This window comes from Balearica regulorum, chromosome 7 (genome assembly GCF_011004875.1).
Source record: "Balearica regulorum gibbericeps isolate bBalReg1 chromosome 7, bBalReg1.pri, whole genome shotgun sequence".
NCBI classification, from domain to species: domain Eukaryota; kingdom Metazoa; phylum Chordata; class Aves; order Gruiformes; family Gruidae; genus Balearica; species Balearica regulorum.
The window spans coordinates 23671175-23686866 of record NC_046190.1 but is presented as its reverse complement, the minus strand read 5'-3'; the positions used below and the strand labels follow the sequence as shown (position 1 = coordinate 23686866).

Genomic DNA, 15692 nt, shown 5'->3' with positions numbered 1-15692 from the left:
ATACTGTACTAGCTGCCTGATTATTTAAAGTTATAATGGAGGGATCCTTAATGTGAGTTGGGAACAGCTGGAGTATTTGATTCCGTTCAGGTCAGTCTGGGAAGGAAGGAACAGGCATGCCCTCTTCTGTCTCTTCCTGTCTTCTTCCCTGGTTTCTTGTACACAGCACCAGGATCTCATAGGATGCAGCAGTCGGAGCCTCTCTGTTACTTATTTTTGAAGTAGCTCTAAGGGCATCAAACTGCTGGCGTGTGAGGTGCAATGGGAAAGGTGTTTTGCCCAGCCAGACCGGAAGGGAAATGATCTCTTCTGAAATCCTTTTTGCTGTGAACTGTGCATCATTGCTTTCTTATTAACTCCTTCCTCTTGCTCATAGCGAGGCCCTGCTTGGTACACTCAGGAGTGCCAAATCGCTTCTCTGCCAAGTGGGGCAGCGTTCTCCCACCCCGCTCCCTTCCGAGTTGAGATTTGCAGTGATTTGGATGCCCTTCTTTCTTTCCCTTTCACTCAAATCTCCTACTGGCCCTCATGCTGCTCTGTCACTACTCCAATCAGTGTTCTAGGTCACCCTCAAACTACCTCCAGTAGTATTAGTGCAATTCCTGCTGTGTTCTGGGGGGTCTTCTGCACCAGTGCCGGGGCAGTCCCCCCTGAGCAGTGTCCAGCCTGGCCGATGTGTGACAGAGGCAGGAAAGCGGGTAGAGGTTGCTGGGATGTGGATGTCTCTGTGTGCTGACAGGGGTTGGGGCTGTGTGTATTTGTACTTCTTTGTTGGTTTTTATTTTGTTTTCTGTTTTTTGTTTGTTTATTATTTTAATGCTTACGTTTGTTTTGCAGCTACACAGTCTTGTGAAGAGAAGCTTCTTGCCTGGGACAGCCCAGGGCAGACATTGGAGTTAGAGCGTGCTCGGTCGGAGCCTTTGCTAACTCCAGTAGTTCCCTTTGTACTTAACCGTGCACCGTGTAAGTTAGCAGCTGGGTAGCAGTAGTGGAGTAGTGCAACTAATACTAGTTACGTAGATGTAAAGCTCCCCCCCCTTTCTTCTCTCCACCTCTGTGCCCCTCACCCCTCGGCCGTCCGAGAAGCGGCAGAGCGCCCCTCTGAGCTCACCGTTGCCGCCAGGCGCTACCGGAGGCAGGCACGGCCGCTGGCAGCCGGGCACAGGCACGGCGGGGCCGCCGGCTCCCAGCGCCGCTCCCGTCCGCCGCGCCCCGGCGCCGCTCCCGCCGCGGGCGGCGCCGGCTGCAGGGAGCGGCGGCGGCCGCCGGGGGGCGCCGCGGTGCCGCGGGCCGGTGCCGTGGGGAGGCGCGGGGGTGGCCCAAGGCCGGCCGGCCCGCAGGGGAGCCCGGCTGTAAGCTCTGCCCCGGTGTTCAGACTGAGCGCCCCTAAAAGTGCTGCCGTGGGCACTGCCACGCCCGCGGCCCAGCTGCGGTCTCCTCTTGGCGGTACTGCTGCAACAGTGCTGGCAGGCCGCTGAACCGGGGCTGCCTCTTAGGTTACTCAAAAAAGACAGCAGAATAGCCGTGAGTCACACTTTTATATCTGTGCTGGTGCATGCTTGCCTCCCTTTTGTGCCTCTCTGCGGTGTAAGTTAGGACGGCCCGTGGAATCATCAGGAGTGGTGGGCGCAAATGCCTTACTCTGGGACGTCCCGAGGTGCCCTATGCTTTAGAAAAAAACAGATAACCTCTAGTATGCTGGTTGTAGCTCGGGACATGTAGTAAAAGCAAGAAGACAAGCACAGTCTGATGGAATGGACTTGTGTTGAAGGATAGGGTCAATGCTGCTGCATAGTGACACTTGGAAAGGGGGTGCAAATCTACTTGGGATGAGTCAGCACATGGTGGCTGTGGTCTGCAGATTTCCTTGCTCCTTCCAAATAGAGCCTTTCCCATGGACTCTTCTCTTCCGGACATTGCACATGTTTGTGTGTGCTCTGCATGGGAGGGAGGTCCAACAAGTAGCCCTGCTTCATGTGGAAGCAATTCCAGATGACTTGCTTGTCAAGACATTTTTCACAATAGACATAGCCCACTGTGTCATTTTGATCCATTCCTTGTATACGTCTTTCAATGTGCAGAAATGTATACGGCCTGAGTGGCAAAACCAGCTTCCTTACTATTATGAGCCAGATGTGCCCTATATGAGATGCTTCTGTGGCTGGCTGGGTAGCATAATTCTCTTAATTGATTTCCAGAGTGGGTGCAGAAATCTTTCATAGCCAGTGAGATTATCATCTTGTCGCTCTGCAGCTGCATTTATCAGTGGTGGGATGAGATACACATGTGGATGAAAGTTTACAGGTCAGTTCGGACTAGCATCTTCTGGCATTTAGGGTGGAATTGAGCTTCCCTGACTTGGACATCTAAAGATGGTAGGTTGAATTTAAACACCATAGCCCTAGTGACGGGCATCTGAGATGCCTCAGGTGAGACCTCCAGAAGTGCCTATTTCTTTCGGGGCCTAAAGGAGGAACAGTCAGGTGACTGCTTCCATTTCAGACACCTACATTTTTAGATGCCTAAGGACAGATAAATTCCACTTCTGGTGGTAGGAATTGTAAATTATTTGGTGATATTGAAGACAATGCTCGAGTACCTCCTAAATGCTTGTATAACGTGCAGAATATTATGCCTGCAGGGAAAGTGTGAGGAAGGCTGAAGAGATGTGAGGGTGTACATACAGGATCAGGCATATATATGGTGTACATATAGTTGTAGAACTAGAATTATGGTATTTAACAGAGCCGACCCAAACTTTGCGAGCATTAAAGACTCTTGAGATCAGCATGGGTGATGGAACACCTCAGAAGGGATGGGGCCTGGGCAATTGGCTGTGGAAAACCAAAAGAAGAGGGTGCAGAGGTGCTGGCCAGAGAGGGCCCAAATAACAGTAGGCAGTTGTCCCTGTCTTCATTCATCTTGATACCAGTGTGTTGGGTTGGGTTAATGGCAGTGCTGTCAGAGCGAAGAGAGTTGTGCCATAGGGATTGGCAGAAGCTAATTGCCTGAGGAACAGGGTACATGCTAGTATATAGCTAGGACCTGTTCATCCAACCTATCCATCCTGCTGTAGTGGTCTTTCTGACTTGTGGAAGTCATCCCTACATGTCCCAGTTACTTGTTTGCAGTGTTCATAATAGCTGAGGTATTGGTGATGGTGACAGGCAAGTTGCTGGGAGACTTTTCCAATTGGCTTGATCCATGTAGTGGCCATTTGTATATGACCACTGTGGTGAAGGGTTTCTACATCTTAAGCTGCCAGACAAGTGCTTCACATTGGCAGGTTCACTGACATTCATTGGTCAGACTCCCCAGAAGCATCTCAGGCTGTCATCCAGGAGACACCTCTGGTGCCTTAGACCTTTCTAGAAGGAAAAAAAAAAATTAATATCACATCTTTATTTCCTTTCTCCCTGCATTATGGGATCACCATTCCCCTTTCATATCACTGCCCCCCCTAATCTCATGTGGATGGCTGTCATTACTGCATATCTCCAGAATGCAGGGAGCAGCATCCTATGAGGTCTAGACTAACGGTGCTCTGCAAATTGCTTGTAAGAAGCACCTCCTAGCCCCATATTCCCATTGAAGTCTTATGCCTGGTTAAATTGCTCTTTATTCTTGTTTGCAGTGCGTAAGCAGGAGATCATTAAGATAACAGAGCAGCTGATAGAAGCCATCAACAATGGAGACTTTGAGGCTTATACGTAAGTATAGATGTCTTCTGGCAGGTTGTTTATCAGTTTGTGTGCAAGTGATGATCTGGCTCCTGGGTATGAGGAGTTGTCATGCAGTCAGGGATGGTAAAATTTTTATGCTTTTTAGCCTCCCTCAATTAGGAGTAGGGATATGGAAGAGCTCTCTAAATGAACATCAAGTAGAAGTCAGATATCAAACAGCAACAGGAGTGACAAAAGGAAAATGTCCTGGCTTTGTAAGAAAAGTAGGGCAGAGGGCAGTGAAATGGGCAGAAAGAGAATAAAAGTCCCAAACCCAGAGGCTTGTTTTATGTGAAATGCCAACTAGCACCAACTCCATATTGTTGCAGCATGACTGAGTCCTCCAGGAACTTATTCCTTGGAGTAGGGAAATAGTTAGGTGGATGCAGGGTGTAAGTCAAGTGCCGTACCAGTACTTCATTGTGTAAATAGCCCTTGGGCTCAAATACAGACTGTAAGCCTGTGGTGCTTTTCTTTGCAGAAAAATCTGTGATCCTGGCTTGACCTCATTTGAACCTGAAGCACTGGGGAACCTGGTTGAAGGAATGGATTTCCATAAGTTTTACTTTGAGAACTGTGAGTGGGTAGATTTGGTAACACCAATAGCCTTCTCTCTAGTCTTCCTTTATGCCACATTTTGGGGGGGAAAATTGCCCTTGTTTTTACTGGCTATCAGAACCAACAAGAACTCGATTGTGCATCGGTTATGATGCATTTATAAGCGCCAGGATGCTTTATCTCAAAAGCCTTTTCCAGCAACAATTTCATTTCTAACCCCCAGATCCCTTCACTGTAGGCATACAGTCTGCCTGGTGTAAATATTTTGTAAGCATGGACTGCAGGAGCTTTAAAAGTTTGAGGCACCGGATTTCCTACTGATACCGAAATGGAAAAAAAGAGTGTATTTTGATGGAAAAAACATGTATTTTGGGGGTAGATATACTGAATGGTCAGGCATAAAGATAGTTATGAGTCACACCTTCACTTTGAGCTTTCCCTGAATGGTTTCAGGTCTCTAACACTTAATGAACCCATTACGTGGATACAAGAGTCACCTTGTCAGCCTGGGGCAGGAAAGAGTTGGGAGAAATGCTATCATTTATACCAGTGAATTTGCCTCCCTTTCTGGATGTCTCCACAGAATGAGATAATTGAAATTTAAATCCTGAGGTGTTCAATTTGTTTTATTTTGGCAGTTAGGTCAAGGTCCTTAGTACAGGCAATTCCTAGTCCTCTAAGTATGCAGAGACTGTCTCTCTCAAAAGCCTGTTCTGGAGTGATTTTTACACTTCTCTGAGGCTTGTTCATATATAATGTAGGCCTAGCTTAAAGATATCCTGATTATTGACTCATTTGCAATAATATTCTGTAATTAAAAGATCTTTTCATGTAACTGAAGAAACAGCAGCACTGATGTTGAAAAAGTGGCGAGTATGCTTTGCAGAAGAAGTGGGAACAAAGGGGCCAGGGGATTCTGGGCAATAAGAAGTGTGCAGTTCCTAAGGAGAAGAACAGGTGATAGGGGAAAGAATTGCTTGGATTTTGCCTGGAAAATTGCAGGAGCAATTTTTATTGTATCCCAGAATCCAGTGGAAGGTGAGTAGAATACAAAAGAGGTTGGAGGATGTGGGGGGCTGTTCCTTCTTAGTAGTAAAATGAAGCTGATAGTTTTGCATGTTCTGGCAGTACTGTCGAAGAACAGCAAGCCAATACACACCACCATCCTGAACCCCCACGTCCATGTCATTGGTGAGGATGCTGCCTGCATCGCGTACATCCGCCTGACACAGTACATCGATGGCCAAGGCCGGCCTCGCACCACGCAATCAGAAGAGACCCGGGTCTGGCACCGCCGAGATGGCAAGTGGCTGAATGTCCACTACCACTGCTCTGGAGCTCCTGCAGCACCTCTCCAGTGAGGATCAAATAACGGGTATGGACCATCAGGGAAGGAGTATATCATACACACAGCTAAGGCTGCTGTATGTGGGAATTCAGTATTCAAGGCTGTTTAGCTGGCTATGAGAGAACCATTTTTAGTTGTCTGCAGGCCAAAAACCTTCTGCTGATCAGTTGTTGTTCCTTTCTCTAAGCCCTGTCCTCTGGACTCAGCAGGATTATCTGCCACTCCTGAGAAACTGGAGTCATGTGCCAGACGGTTGTTCCTGAGCATAGCTACCCTTGTAGCAGCAGTGCTTCCTCCCAGGTACTCAGCTCTGTGCTGGGACAGAGTGCTAATCCAGAGCAGAGAGGAAGAGTATCTCATGCTGTGCACAGGTTTGCCAGCTGTCAGAGATCTGCCTTTACATGCCGGTGACTTCAGAGAACTTTTTTGATGAGAATGTCATGTTCTAGGGAGGATATTGTAAAATCTATGTAGAACAATTTCTGTGGCATAAGGGTAAAGGTTTACTCATATATATTTTACTACCGTTTTTCTGACTAGGAGAAGCTATTTAGTGTACAATGTTGAGAAAACTCAGAGGAAAAAAAATCTAAACAAATAATAATGTCAGAGGATTTAAAATACTGCCCCAATTAGCTTGCCACAATTCAGCATTGGAGGAAACTGATTATAAAATTTGACATGAAGAAACAATTGTTGCTTGCTGCTGAAGGACAGCAGGTCCATTTACTTCTGCAGCATTTAGGCATTCTTGTTTATTGTCTTACTGGTTTCTTTCAGTTAGATGTACAAATGCTTTCTGCCTCTTTTTGTTTTATGCTGAAGTATATGCCACGTGCATTTTAAAGATCTAAGTTTCCTAATCTTAGGACCTTTTTACTAAAGGTTTTCTATTTAAGAGCAAACATGAAAAATATCTACACCTGGGAGACAAGCTTTTTTTAATGTGGTCCTTTGAGGATGAACCACTCAAGTATAGTTACTACTTGAGTCCTAGCCTTGTGTACTACTTGGGACTAAGCCAAGAGCAGCTTTTATTCTTACGTGTTGTGAGGATTCAACGCTGCTGAAGGCAATGGAAAGGAATGTGAACTATCACAGCAAACTGCAGAGGTCACAGATGGAATCTGAAAAGCAAAAGCCAGTTGGGGGCACCAGAAGCAGGGAAGCTTTCAAGAGAGCTGCACAATCAGCTGAATTTCCAGGGAGTAAGGCAGTGAGAAGGATAAAGCCTTTGCAGGGAAACAAAAAATAACTTACTTGCTTCAGTTTTCATCACAGAGATGCTGAGGGAGACTTCTGTCCTGGATTTAGCCCCAAAAATATGTAGAAGAAATTATTAAAAATCAGTATGGCTCAGTGGCTATGCCTAGGAGTTCTGAGGAAGCTTAGGAATGGAGAATCTTAGCTGCTACAGAAGAGGTACGTTTCCTTGACTTGGCTGGCTGCTGAAATGTTGCACCTCCTCCAAAAGCATGTGCTGGAGGGTTTCTGAAAACTGCGGAGCAGAAGCTGTTTCCAAACCACAAAATGTTGGTTAAAACAATATTTAAAAAAAACCCAAACCCCATAAATTAAACTGGAGTTGAAATGTTTGCATGCCTTTCTGGGTTCTGAAGGAGGTGTAACCACATGCAATTGCAAGTGGGGTCAGTGTGGGCAGCCCCCATCTAAATACACTGAATCATTTTGGAGCAGCATTCCCATGTGCAGCAAAGGGTAAGGATGAAGAAGGAATGAGATGAATAAGAATGCTTAAATAGAAATCAGTGGTTTGTTCTCACCTGGAGGCAGAGTTCAGTTTGGGGTAAGTTATCTTAAAAGGAAACTGCAGCCATAAAAGAAGATTGGGGTTAATCAGAGGACTTTGTGTAGATAGTAGGAACCGACAAGGGAGAAGACTAAGAAGAGATTTTGCAACAAAGATTTGCAAACTAAGAAATGGTAGAAAGAAGATTTTGGCTATGCTTTCATGGCAGGACAATGCTAACAAACATGAAAAAACACCCAAACTTAAAAGTGATCAAAATAAATCCAGTAATTTGACACAAGAATATTAACTAGGAGGAGCCTTTGCTAAAAGCAGTCATCAGGGCTACAACTTTGCAAAACTGCAGAAAAGCTCATACATTTATTTAAATATTAAGAACATTCAGAGACAAAATTACTGAAGACTTAAAAAAACAAAAACCCCTTTTCAATTCAAGGCAAAAGCCAATTGGAAGTGAGGCAGAAACTTAGGACCAGAGCCTTTGATCACCCCTTGGGAAACGTCTTCAACTTCTGGGACATCTCACTATCAGATAGTGGGCCCAGGTCTGCTCCAGTCAAGCCAGTAATTAATTTTAACAAGTAGTTAATTTTCATTGGCACACTCAGCCACCTGGGAGGGAAAGTGTGTGCCTCTTGTCTTCAGGGCTCTCTTCACGAGCCCCAGTCTGTGTTGTGTTGGGAAGGGTTTCTGCCTGCACCAGATCATTAGCCTATAGAAAACGTGTTTTCTTAATTGTGTACAGCTAATGTTTGGCTTTATTTCCTTCCATCTTCCATCCCGTTCTCCCCTCTCCTTTCTGGGTGGACACTACCTCTTCCTGACCACAGCAACTTGTGGAGATACTCAGCTGGAGGGCAATATCTTCTTAGCAAGCAGCTCTGGAGTGCCTGAGTGACAGCAACGGTCATGTCTGTTTTGACATTAAAAAAAATAAATACAAATTACAAACAGGCAGCAGCCAAATGCACGAAACCCTGCATGCATCTGATGCTCCGGGCGCTGCCTTTCTGTTGTTTTCCATGGATCCATCGTGTCTGTTTCTGCTGTACGAAGGTGTTTTTAAATCTAAAAAAAAAAAAAAAAAAAAGACATGTTGTTTGTATAAAATAATAAAAAACAGGAATAATGCTAAATAAATGACAGATTATCCAACATGCCCCTTCCCCCAGGGCTAAGAAAATGGCAGCAGCTGGAACATCTTTCAGAAATGAAGTGAGGGGGAAAGCAAAAGTGAAGGAGAGAGAAAGAGAGAGGGAGAGCAAAAAAGGAGGCGGCTTGAGCAGCGGATGGCTGAACTGTGCTCCGCAAAGCCATGGTGGAAGTTAACATCGCATTCAGGCTGTGCTGCAACTTCAATCGGTGAGAGGTGGCAAGGAGACCCCAGAGGAGCCGGTGTGAAGACTGGGGTTCAAGAGAGAGAAGGCACTTCTCTTCCTGTTGCCCAGCAGACTGACTTCAGCCTGAGTTTCTTCTTTGATTTCTGCACAGCAAGAACGCTATGGAAAGCTGGTTGCTCGGCTGATGGATCCCAAAAGAGACTTTTTTTTTTTAAGAAAAAAAAAAAAACCAACAAAATGGAATGTTGATTTAAAACTAAAGGTGGAAGTAGGGATTAAAAAAAAATGGGTTTAAGTGAATATAACTTAAATAGAAGCTTGCTCTTCAGAGATACTGGTTTTAGAAACAGCCACTACCTGGCCAAACATGGAGGTTTGAAGCCAGCTTATTTAATTTAACAAAACAAAACAAAAAAAGCATTGCATTAAGAGCAGAGATTTTAGAGGAAGAGGGTACATGTATGGGATTTTCTATTTTTTTTTTCTTTCTAGTAGCATAGTTGGGATCCACAGTACTGCAGAACACGTGTTCCTTAGGAAGCAGACAAAAAACTTAGTGTTATGTTCTTCATGAAGACTTGCACATACACTCCTATATGAGGCATAAATAGCGTGTGTTTTTTATACTGAAATATATGCACCCATAGAATTAAAGGGGTTCCCTGGCCTCCTGTTTGATTTGTTTGGTCTCCGAGTAAAATAGCCGTGGGAGCCAGCAGCCCCAGCCAGGTGCTTCTCCCCACCACTAACCCATCTGATGTTTGTAAGTGTCATGTTTCCTAGTGTTTATTTGGGTAATTTTTCTATTTTTTACAGTGATGTTGTAACACAGAAAACTATCAGATCAGAACCTCAAAAACTGTAGCGAAGGACTCCAGGCCACCTCCCTGTGTTGCCTCTGGTTGTTAGCAGATACCTCATGAAGCAGAGGGGAAAGGGAATTAGCACATGTGATCTGATGTTTGTCCTTTGGGCCAATTCATCTTCCTTTCTTGTCTTTGCTGCAAAAGGAGTCCATTTCCTTTATTCATTGGGTGGGGAATGTGGAAGTGTTTTGTTGACCTTACTGAGGAGGGAGCCTAGTCCCAAGAAGAAAATGGCCTCTCTGGTGGACCCAATAGGATTTGTCTTGACTGAGGGAAGGCATCACTTGCAGAAGTTGGGATGGGCTTTTACCTGAATTTTTATCTACCCCTAATAATTTTTTGGATCTTTCAAGGGAGTTAAAGTGATTGCATTGACAGCATACTAAATGTGAGGCAAACTTTTTACAGCCTACGGAAGAGAAGAAAGCTAATTTGGAATTTTAATCCTTATTTAACAGAATGCAGAAAATAAAAGCTGTTGCACAAACTGGAGCTGTTGCTTTGCAACAGATAGCTCTCTGCTCCTGTTGTTAGAGAGGTGCTATCCCACACCAGGATTAGATCAGCTAACCCCCAATGAAGGAAAAGACCATCCACGCTTCCCAGGTTTGTCTGAGCAAATACCCTTTTTGTCCTCCCTCCGCCACCCCAGGGAGGAGTGTGAGGATTGAACCCATGGGGGGCAAACACTAAATTTTATTATTTTGAAACATTTTTTTAAGACAGCACTAAGCCAGTGAGTGAAGTGGAAAAGTGAAAAGCCTTGATATTTTATTCAGTTGTGTTTTTTTTAAAGCCACAAAGAGAGAGCAAACAGGAGATTACAATTATGCCATTTAAAAAAGATAAATACAAAACATTATGCATGCCTTCTTTAGGTCTGATCTTCCTTGTCTCTTTACCTGATTAATAATTAAAAAGAAAACCCTCTGTATTAAGTACCTGCATCTTTCAGAGAAAATTTAAAGAGAGGAAAACTCTTGGGTTTTTTTGGTTTTGCACAGTCTTGGAGACAAACTCTCTTTTGGGGTTTTTGTTTTGTTTGTTTGTTTGTTTTGTTTCCTTTTAAGTTAATGAGAACCTTAGCTTGGTATGGCCATTATCAAACACAGCTGTACACCTTTAGCATTCTTAATGTTCTCTTATGGGGCTAATATAAGCATCTATATAATATATATTATAAATATCACATTTTAAACAGGAAATGGAAGGCATTTGATGCAGAATTTTTGCATGATATAGAAATAATTAAAGTTAGCTAGTGTTTGTTTGTTTGGTCTGAATGTTGGTAGAACCTTCATAGCTTTGTTACAATGAAACCTTGAACTGAAGATATTTAATAAAATAACATTTAAACAGTGCGAAGTTTTGTGTCACATTTTTCTCTTAAACCATGGGACAATGTGGAATTGGCACTTCTGGGATAAGAGTCAATCCACAAAGCTTTTTTTTTTGGTGTCAGTACATCATGTGATTTAAAAATGTCATGTTTAAAAAGGAAAAAAGGTTAAGTGGTACCATACCTAAAGCAAAAAATTACTAGCGTTAATAAAAACAAAGGGACAACAGAACCTGTTAAAATTAACTTAATGGAATTTCCCTGCCAGACCATGGGATAATAAGAAAATGTTGCTTCTGTTCCTGATAGCCTGACCCTTGGCAAGCCTATGCTGTTACTTCTTGGACTTCGTTTTCCTCACCAATATTTCAGACTCTTTGTGGGAGAAACCACCTTGCCATTAGGTTTGCCTGATGTAAACATGCTGAACTCGAGTTGGGCGGCAGCTCTTGTATTTGTGAGCTAGCGTATTTTGTGTCCTAGATGGGATGCTCCTGCAGAGGTGCAGGTCAAACCACTCACCTGTACAAATTTCCCTGGTCTAGCAGCATAAGCATGATTTCCCAACAGCAGTTAGAAGTTAGTTGGATTTAGCCTATTTTGTTTCTGTACTGCCTCTTGTTACTTGCATTTCATTTCTGCTCGCTCGGGTAAGCTTTGTTCCACTCAGGCCTTCGCTGCTTTGGCATTTTTATTTCCCACCTTGCTGTGTTCACGCTCGTGTTGGTGCTGCTCTCCCGCGGGCAGGTGCGCTCAGCGGTGAGCCTGCAGCCTGTGCTGCTCTCGCCTTCTGCTGGGACCCCTTCCCACCCGGGCCCGTGGGGACGGAGATGCTCGTGGGCTCTTCTGCGGGGCCTGGCGCAGTTACTGCTGTGCTTGCGCTGGGGATGCACATCGTGGCTTGGGACTGGCTGCAGCTAAGCCTGGGGGGGGGTCTAGCTGGCATTTGTGCCCCCAGGTTAGCAGGCTTGGCTGGCCTCCCCCTCCCCATGGCTCTTCTCAGGTATATCTGGGAAGCCCTGCAGATGGGAGGGGGTGGCTTCCCCTTATCACCGAAAGAGTTCAGTGTGCTTAATCCCCTTTAACTGCAGCAATTACCTAGTAAATAGGTGTCAGTTGCTGCTGTTTAAAGAGATGATTGCTTTTGCTGCCTGATGAAACAGGAGGAAAATTGTCCTTAGTGTTTAAAGGGAGAAGGTAAGAGTTTTACAGCCCACTTCACTGAGACTGAAGACAATCTGTTCATGGCCAGGAGAGAGATCTCCTGCTATTACAGAAGCAAACAGAGGTTTTGCTATCATTTCTGACATCCAAGGCAGCATCACTCATCAGGTAAGGTCTCTCCTGAAGCAGTTAATCTTAATGATCGTTGAAGAAATGGTGCAGTATGATACACTGGGAAGATACCCATAACGTTAGTGATGATTTCCCGTGTTCTTAGCAGCACTTTTAACCAGGACAAGAGTAATTTAAACACTTACTGAAAGCACAATAGTCAGATTAATGCTTATGTCAAGAATATTTATGTAGCATATATATATATATGGGGCTTTTCAGAGGGTTCCTGTGTGTGTATATGATTTAAATACATTTTAAAAAGCTGATGGTGTTCTATTTAAGCTGTGCTGTATGGGACTTTACCACTAATGGCAAGTGCTGTATTAGTCAGTCTTGGGCAGGGGGCACTGACAAAATGTGTCAATGGGATAGAATCTGCTCCAGAAGGGGTTCCCATCTCATGTTTTCTTATGTTTTAGCTGAGAGCAGGGACTGGGACTGGGACTGGGACTTGTCTGTAATGCGTTAGCTCCAGTATTGAGCTATCAAGCAGAGATATTCTCAGAAACTTATTTGCTAGCATGCTGTGTCTGGTTAAAATCTGCTCATTGTATTGGATGGCATTTTGCCATCTAAGAGAAGTGTCCGAGCATGGTTTTCTAAGTTCCCTTCCTCTCTCCCAGCACATGCATGCTTGTACACATAGGTTGATGCTCTGTGGGACACCTATGATTGATGGTAGCTTTTATTTGTGCCCAAATCAGATTTCCCTTTAAACTAGGATTGGTCTGCTCTTGCTTGTTGGGCTAGTGGCAGAAAGTCTGGCAGGATGCTTTTATGCTGTAGTATCTATGCTAGCTGGGGAGAAGCATGAGCAGAACTAGACCTTGAGTGTTGATATCTTTTCCATTTTATTACGAAAACCGTTACCTTTTACTTCTGTGTAAGTGATAACATAGACAAATGGACAGAGCATTTGACTAGCAATCAGGAGATTTGCAGTCTGTTTCTGGTTTTGCTATGGCTCTGCCTGGTGACTGCAGACAAGCTGCTTGTATGCTTGGCATTCCCATTTGTCTATACAGATAATGAGATTGACCTCTCTAGAAATTGCTGGAAGAGACTGATCAACACTGATGCAGAGCACCTGGGTGGTATTGCCGCTACACATCCCAGATGGCATTTTTTTTTCCCCTAAGAATTTGAAAGATTTGGGACTGCAGACTAATGCACCTGGAATGCTTGTTTATTTGGGTTTGGTATAAATTTATTTTAGAGTTGGGAAAGGTGGTCCTTGGGGGCACTTAAAGTGGCTTGAGTAGAGAGTTATGAATTTTTCCCTTGAGATCCTTAGTGCTGAGAACTCACCTGCAGGAATGCCCTGCTTGCCAGTAAGGAATAGGAATTTACTGGTCTGTAGTATCATGAAGAATTTTAATCGAGCAATTTCCTTTATACCTAGGAAGTCATAGAAAACAAAAATGCATATGCTCGTAGTTTTTAAGACAACCTGGCCACAGTAGAAGGATGTAAAAAAATTAAGTCAATAAAATCTGAGCCACAGTGGGGTACTCTAAAGCACAGGTGGATGGGGGGAGAGGGAGAGGTTGTTGCTCCTCATCTGTGACAACTTACATAATTTCATTCCCTATAATTACCCACAAATGGATGGGCTGGATCACATTTATTCACAGAAAAGCTTTTTGTTAATCCATCCTACCACTGTATATTGGCAGAGGTGGGATTTGGCCAGTTCTTGTTAGGATGAAATACTGTCGTGTCATGATTTATTTCTCCTTCATGTTTCTGTGGAAAAGTGTAGTGTTCAGGCCAACAGAAGACAGCCTGCAAAAACAGCATCAGGGCTGTGCTTCAGAGGCCTTGTTTACATTGGAACATCCCATAGGTTATATCAGTAGTTATGGCAGTGCTACTGCTGTATTGTTGCTCCTGTGCTAGAAAGCAATTATTTAGTTGTTGGTTTCTTACTACATGTTTAGAAGTTCAAAATAAACTGAAAAAAGTACTTATGCAACAAGAACATGCTCTACTCATGAGTCCTTTGAAATTAATTGCTTTGGATTTATCATATTTTTCTTGTATAAAAAAAGGCCCAAACTTTGAGATAGTCTTAAATGTTTTTAAGAATTGTAAACAAATTTTAGTCTTGTTCATTCCAAAATAGTATTAATGCTGAGATTATTTTAAATATCTTAAGTCAGCAAGTTTTAGCACCTTCTAATCTGTTACAATATCAGTACATATCTTCCATACCTGTTAGAAATACTTAATTGAGCTTTCACATAAACAGTTACATGATTAATCTTTTATACAGCTTTATACTTTGACCCTCCCTTTTGAAAGAAACAGGCTTCCTAAACCATTAAAAGTACAATAGAAGCGGGCAAAGGGAAATATTCGTTAGAAGTCTTTTTTTTTTTTTTTTTAAACTGAATATCCAGGGAAGGGTTGTTTGTTTGTTTATGTAAACTTAAGAAAGAGAAGTTGCTTCAGAGAAATGCAATGTTAGCAGGGATAGCACGTCCTAAGTGAGATAGGCACAGAGCAATATGATAGCCTGGAAGATGGAAAGGTAATAATAAAGCCAAGCGTTCGGAGTGTGAGGAGGCTGATGTGGGGAAGAGCGGAGATGCAGGATGGATTTAAAGGTGTTTTGCAAGTGAGGAAGCTACATAAGAGGTATCTAGAAAGGCAAAGATGACGGAGGGATTGAGGGTTGTGATGTGTTGAAATGAGAAGGCAGGCAGGTAAATTCTGCTCTGGTGGTTTAAGGAGGGAGGAGGAGTTTGGAGATAGGGCATATTTTGGGGTGGTTTTTTCCACTGCAGATTTAAATGGAATTTTAAGCCAATATTGTTACACCTGTAGTGTATTATAGCGTACAATGTACATTCCTGTCAATGATTCCCCTCTGTCAGTGTAACTGAGATTGGTTGGACTGGGGGAGAGAGCGGAACTACTAAAAAAGTATTTTTATGCCAGACTATCAAACTGTGGTTTGAAATGGTAAATCCAGTTTCATAGAATGTAATACTGGATCATAAATGCTACAAGCACATGACACAGTGCTGGACTGCTGCAGATTGCCTCAGTTGGCTCAGATTTGCTCAGCTGTTTTGGGAAGTGCAAGGGCTGTGGTAGATCAGGTATCACCTGCTGCTGCCACACCAGCTTTGGGATGGCTGCAGGCATGGGGACGAGATTTAATCTGATGTAAGCCCTGTGGCACGTGTTTGGGTTAATTCAACAGAAATGCAATCACGTGTTCAAATATGTGCTGCTGGATATTTTGGCAGCGTGCGGCTGGTGTGATGGGACTGTAGCCTCAGTGGAGGTGGTGGGAGCAGCTGCCTCGTCAGCCTCTGCTGAGGTGGGGGTGCTATCCGCCAGCAGCAGAACAGGCTTTTGAACACAATAAGGTATGATTGCTCACAGGTTTGGCTGCTTTA

The 15692-nt window shown here is 43.8% G+C and overlaps 1 protein-coding gene across 18 annotated transcripts in view; it reads left to right on the top strand.

Annotated features, from left to right (window-relative positions):
* CAMK2G (calcium/calmodulin dependent protein kinase II gamma) overlaps nucleotides 1-10966 on the top strand; it is a 122285-nt gene extending 111319 nt beyond the window's left edge. For 8 of the 18 annotated variants that reach the window (XM_075758593.1, XM_075758582.1, XM_075758584.1 and 5 more), the window contains 3 exons: nucleotides 3635-3710; nucleotides 4204-4298; nucleotides 5409-10966. In XM_075758593.1, coding sequence (XP_075614708.1) covers nucleotides 3635-3710; nucleotides 4204-4298; nucleotides 5409-5641 — 404 coding nt within the window. In that variant the 3' untranslated portion in view covers nucleotides 5642-10966. Of the gene's footprint in view, nucleotides 1-837; nucleotides 964-3634; nucleotides 3711-4203; nucleotides 4299-5121; nucleotides 5319-5408 lie in introns of all 18 variants that reach the window. The other 10 variants (XM_075758589.1, XM_075758579.1, XM_075758592.1 and 7 more) reach the window with 4 other exon arrangements.
* The last annotated feature ends 4726 nt before the right edge of the window (nucleotides 10967-15692 follow it).